This window comes from Octopus bimaculoides, chromosome 2 (assembly GCF_001194135.2).
Source record: "Octopus bimaculoides isolate UCB-OBI-ISO-001 chromosome 2, ASM119413v2, whole genome shotgun sequence".
NCBI lineage: Eukaryota > Metazoa > Mollusca > Cephalopoda > Octopoda > Octopodidae > Octopus > Octopus bimaculoides.
In genome coordinates, this window is record NC_068982.1 from 19,903,365 (window position 1) to 19,908,746 (window position 5,382).

Here is a 5,382-nt window from a genome sequence, read left to right on the forward strand (position 1 = left end):
GATGAGTTCTTGAAACTTGGTTATTTTCCCTAAAACTATATATTTTATATAAATTTTATTTATAAAGCTCAATTTAATTTTAATTTTTTATAAATTGATTTTAATTGAGTTTTTACCTGTAATTTTGGATTTTGTCCCTAATATTATTATATATATATATATATATATATATATATAAAATGTACTGTTCTGTGATAGAAAATGTTAACAAAAAAGTACTCCATCTGGTGAGAGATGAATATTTATTTTAAGGACACAATACATATCTTTAAGTGCCACTAATAGTTTCATATGTTGAGAAATATCTCAAACATATTTATAAGGGAAAAAACCACATATTATGATGAACTAAAAAGATTGAATGAGATAAAAAATGGCTAAAAAACTGAGAAAGCAGTATATAGAAAATGCAGAAGGTATGTGTGTGTGTGTGTGTGTGTGTGTGCATGTATGTGTATTTATACTTCCGTGTATATGTATGTTGCACCATAATAATTTTGTATAATTTTTTGACAGCATCCTGATTATGTCCCAGCTGGTGGCTACCCAAATGATATTGCTCTAGTTAAGCTGTCAGCACCTGTTAATCCTTTTGAGAATTTTGTAAACACTGTTTGCGTACCTGGACAGGAAGAGGTATTCGATGAAAATGATGATTGTTACATGACTGGCTGGGGTGCAACTCTCGGTAAGTCAGTATATAAATATATTCAATAATACAGCACTATTTCTCTTGTAAGCTTCTATTTATTTCAAATAGAAGCAGACTCAGGAGAATCTTGTAGTAGTCTGCATTGGCAAATAAATATTCAATAAAAGTAATAAATCTTGCAAGTCTGTATGCGATAGTAATGCCATTGGGACAATTGAGCACTGATGTTTCTATATATACTTTTAGTTCTCTAAACTTTGGTTACTAAAACCTAGGTGAATAATCGATCTTGTGCAATCTCATTCATTCTGCCTTTGGGAGAATTTATTTAACATATTGAAATTCGGAGAAGATCATATGCCATGGGGAGACGTGTGTGAGAACTCAGCTCTCCCTCTGGCAAATAAAATTATCCAAATTTGCCATCTTTGTTATTAATTTGAATTAAATTATTATTTAATTACCAATATTTTCGATTGTGAAGGAGGTGTATTTAGATTTGTTTGAGTGTCACAAAGAAAACCCTGAGGTATTTATTTCTCTCATCTATAACTCAAGTTCAAATCCTACTTAAGTTTTCTTGCATATTTCATTATTTTGGTTGATTGATAAAGTACCAGTACAGGGTGGTGCACTGACAAAATTGTAAAAGTATTGAATGAAATGTTTTGTGGTGTCTGGTTCCAGTTCTTTTCATTCAGAGTTCAAACTCTACCTCCTAATGTTGGCTTCCAAGTGGCATGACGGGACAGCAAAACCTTCATCACCTGGCTAAAATTGACAAGCCTACAATATCAGATTGGGCAATGTGTTGATTGGATTAATATCTCAGTTGTATCAATATGCATATATTCTAGAAGTGAGGACAGAAAAAGAAAAAAAAGAAAAGTAATATCAATAAAGATATATAGGTGCAGGAGAGGCTGTGTGGTAAGTAGCTTGCTTACCAACCACATGGTTTCGGGTTCAGTCCCACTGCGTGGCACCTTGAACAAGTGTCTTCTACTATAGCCTCGGGCCGACCAAAGCCTTGTGAGTGGATTTGGTAGACGGAAATTGAAAGAAGCCCGTCGTATATATGTATATATATATATATGTGTGTGTGTGTTTGTGTGTCTGTGTTTGTCCCCCCAACATTGCTTGACAACCGATGCTGGTGTGTTTACGTCCCTGTAACTTAGCAGTTTCGCAAAAGAGACCGATAGAATAAGTACTGGGCTTACAAAGAATAAGTCCTGGGGTCGATTTGCCCAACTAAAGGCGGTGCTCCAGTATGGCCACAGTCAAATGACTGAAACAAGTAAAAGAGTAAAAGAGTATATAGAAGTAGGCAGAACTTGACCGTATGGAATCAATTGTTTGGTTAAAGTTTAGCAAGTAATAGTTAAGAGACATGTATAATGTTGTTATTATTATATTCATTATCACTACACATTGATCTTAACCCAAATGCTGACCAAAGCTACACTAATCATTATTTTATTCATTAGAATTATTCTTACATCACATCCTGAAAAGTTAGGAAAAGTGCTGCTGAAATTGAAAAACACAATTCTTTAGTGGTCAATCACAACTGTAGGTCGAGATGTATTTCAACCATTCCATGCCAATCGAAAGGGTTTAGTACCCTTGTACATTACTGTAAACACCTTGACAATGTGTTTAGTATCAATGAAATAGTCAAATTATTTTTTTATTGATGTGTCAGGTTTATATAAGACTCTTCTAAATATGGCCGCTCTCCTGTCTAATGCTTTCTATTGTGACTGTCTTACTCTTTTACTCTTTTACTTGTTTCAGTCTTTTGACTGTGGCTATGCTGGAGCACCGCCTTTAGTCGAGCAAATCGACCCCATGACTTATTCTTTGGAAGCCTAGTACTTATTCTATCAGTCTTTTTTGCTGAACTGCTAAGTTACGGGGATGTAAACACACCAGCATCGGTTGTCAAGTGATGTTGGGAGGGCAAACACAGACACACAAACACATACACACATACATATATACGACGGGCTTCTTTCAGTTTCCGTCAACCAAATCCACTCACAATTCACGGCCCGAGGCTATAGTAGAAGACACTTGCCCAAAATGCCACGCAGTGGGATTGAACCCAGAACCATGTGGTTGGTAACCAAGCTACTTACCACACAGCCACTCCTACGCCTTACAAATTCTGATTTAATTTTCCTTTTCATAACAACTTGCCACATATCTTGTGGATATCTAAAACCATCTCAATCATCTGTTCTCACAAATATCTTATTTTTTCTTGCAAGATTTCAACACATATAAAGCATTTTTGCATTCTTTGCATGCTCCATGAAACCAAATTAACATAAGTTCTCAAGGCGATTTAGCATGACACACAAAATTTGACAAGACTGGTCAATTGAGCTACAGGTACAACTCATTTTTGCCTACTGAGTGAACTGGAACGCTATGAAACAAGAGCATTTAGAGAGCACAAACCTCAGCCAAGGCAACACCAACGTCCTCTCAATGATTAGCTGGAGATGATTTTTAAAATGAAGATATCTGAAATAAACTCGACTGCTCTCACAAACAAAATACTAAGAATGAACCTAAACACTCTTGAAAATTAAGTAAAAAACAGAAAAAATAATCTAGAATCTTTGTCCAGTTCCGGATAGATCCCAAAATCTAATCAGTTTGTGACAGTCATGAAGCCAAACATCTCTGAATGTTTCATCTGAATCCATTGAGCAGTTCTTGAGATATCTTGTCCACGGACAAACAAACAAACAAACAAGCACAACTGAAAATAATACTTCCTCCTTTGCTAAGGTGAAGGTAATAGAGTGCTTTGCTTAAGGACATAAGGCACTGGGAATTGAACTCATGACCTTACAATCATGAGGCAAATACACTAACCACTAAGCCATGTGCCTTCTCTGTAATCTGAATGCTAGGAGGTTAAAGGGTTAAAACATGACTACAGTTAAGCTCAGGGATAAAACAAACATGAATAGCACTATTAGTTATAATGATGACTCTAACACTGATATCAGCAAATGAGTGTTCAGAAGGGTGATCTATTAATTAAATTAGAGTGGGAAGTGGCTGAGCATTACATACAAACCTGTACTATTAACCTAATTCTTGGGTAAAATTGAAGCTTGATTGAAATGTGTGAAAGTAGAACCTATGGATTACATGTATAGTCAGGGCTGGCTCAAGGGACTGGCAACTCGGGCAGTCACCCGGGTGCCACCGGGGTGCCATGTGGTAGTGGGTACCAAGGAGAGTATAACAAAGACAAGGAAATTTGTATACACTTAAGTTCAGTTTGCCCAGGGCACCAGCAACCTTAGGGTTTGCCCTGTGCATAGCCCATTGAATTTAATGCACTTCAAAGCAGTTTCAGTCTAACTAAATCTCTTCATGAATCTTTGATTGAAACAATGTTATGGCAAATGCATTTGCTCAAAGAGCCTCAGGGTTCTTTTATTTTTTTACTTATTTCAGTCATTGGACTGTGATCATCCAGGGACACTGCCTTGAAGGGTTTTAGTTAAATGAATCAACCCGAGTAGTTATTTCTTTGTAAAGCCTGGTACTTAGTCTGTTAGTCCACTTTTTGTCAAACTGCTAAGTTACAGGGAGTATATAAATAAAACCAACATTGGTTATCAAGTGGTAGTGGGGGACAAACACAAACACAGAGGCACACTCATATAAATGATGGGCTTCTTTCAGTTTCCGTCTACTACCCACAAGGCTTTTGCCAGTAGATTATAGTAGAAGACACTAGCCCAATGAGCCACAAAATGGGACTGAACCTAGAACCATGTAGTTGGGAAGCAAACTTCTTACCATACAACCATAGGCACAGTCAAGTTTGCACTTAGAGGCAAAGTTGATTTTAGTGGAATTTGAACCGAGAATGGGACGAACTAAAAGAAATGCTGCTAAGCATTTTGACCAATGCACTAGCAATTCTACCAGTATGCCACAAGGCAGCAAGCTTGCCAAATGATCATAGAGGAAAAGTTTTAACTACTCAGCCATAAGTGCATCGAAACTAGTTCCAGTAGAAATAGTATTATTATTGCTAAGACAGGTAAATACCAAATTTGCTGCAAAAGAAATTCTTGCTGTAGAAAGAATGCAATTAAACTGATTGTCTTTTGAGAATACGGTAACATTTGAGCTCTGAATCAAAAGTTGTAACATTAAATATTGGAAAACATTTTCAGCCACTGCCATGCTGCCATAGTTATTTGTATCGCACTTTGAACCAAAGAAATTATTATAATAATGTTAAGGTCGGAAATACACAGAAGTAGTTTTCTAAATTTCATATTGAATATTCCAACTTAATGATTATCATTACAATAATAGAATTATCTATTTCTGTATAAACAGAATATATATATATATACATACACACCTGTATGTATTTATACATATACATATATATATATGTATGTGTGTGTGAGTATATGTATATATAAATATAATATAATGTATAATATACAGTCTGTCTTTATCATGACATGTGAACCTCATCTAGAAAGCAATCACTGATACACGTGAATTCTCTGACAGCTTGTTCCTTGGAGCTTACACACACTCACACGCATACACACACAGATACACACACACACACACACACGCACGTACACAATCACAATGTCTGTATGTCTGTAAATATATATCTACACTTGTGTGTGTGTGTGTGTGTGTGTGTGTGTGTATATATATATATA

At 35.8% G+C, this 5,382-nt stretch overlaps 1 protein-coding gene across 1 annotated transcript in view; it reads left to right on the plus strand.

The window, feature by feature from the left end:
* Positions 1-5,382, plus strand: part of LOC106877341 (serine protease 30) — a 39,028-nt gene that overhangs the window by 29,212 nt on the left and 4,434 nt on the right. The window contains exon 4 of the mRNA XM_014926218.2: positions 517-688. Coding sequence (XP_014781704.2) covers positions 517-688 — 172 coding nt within the window. The remainder of the gene's footprint in view (positions 1-516; positions 689-5,382) is intronic.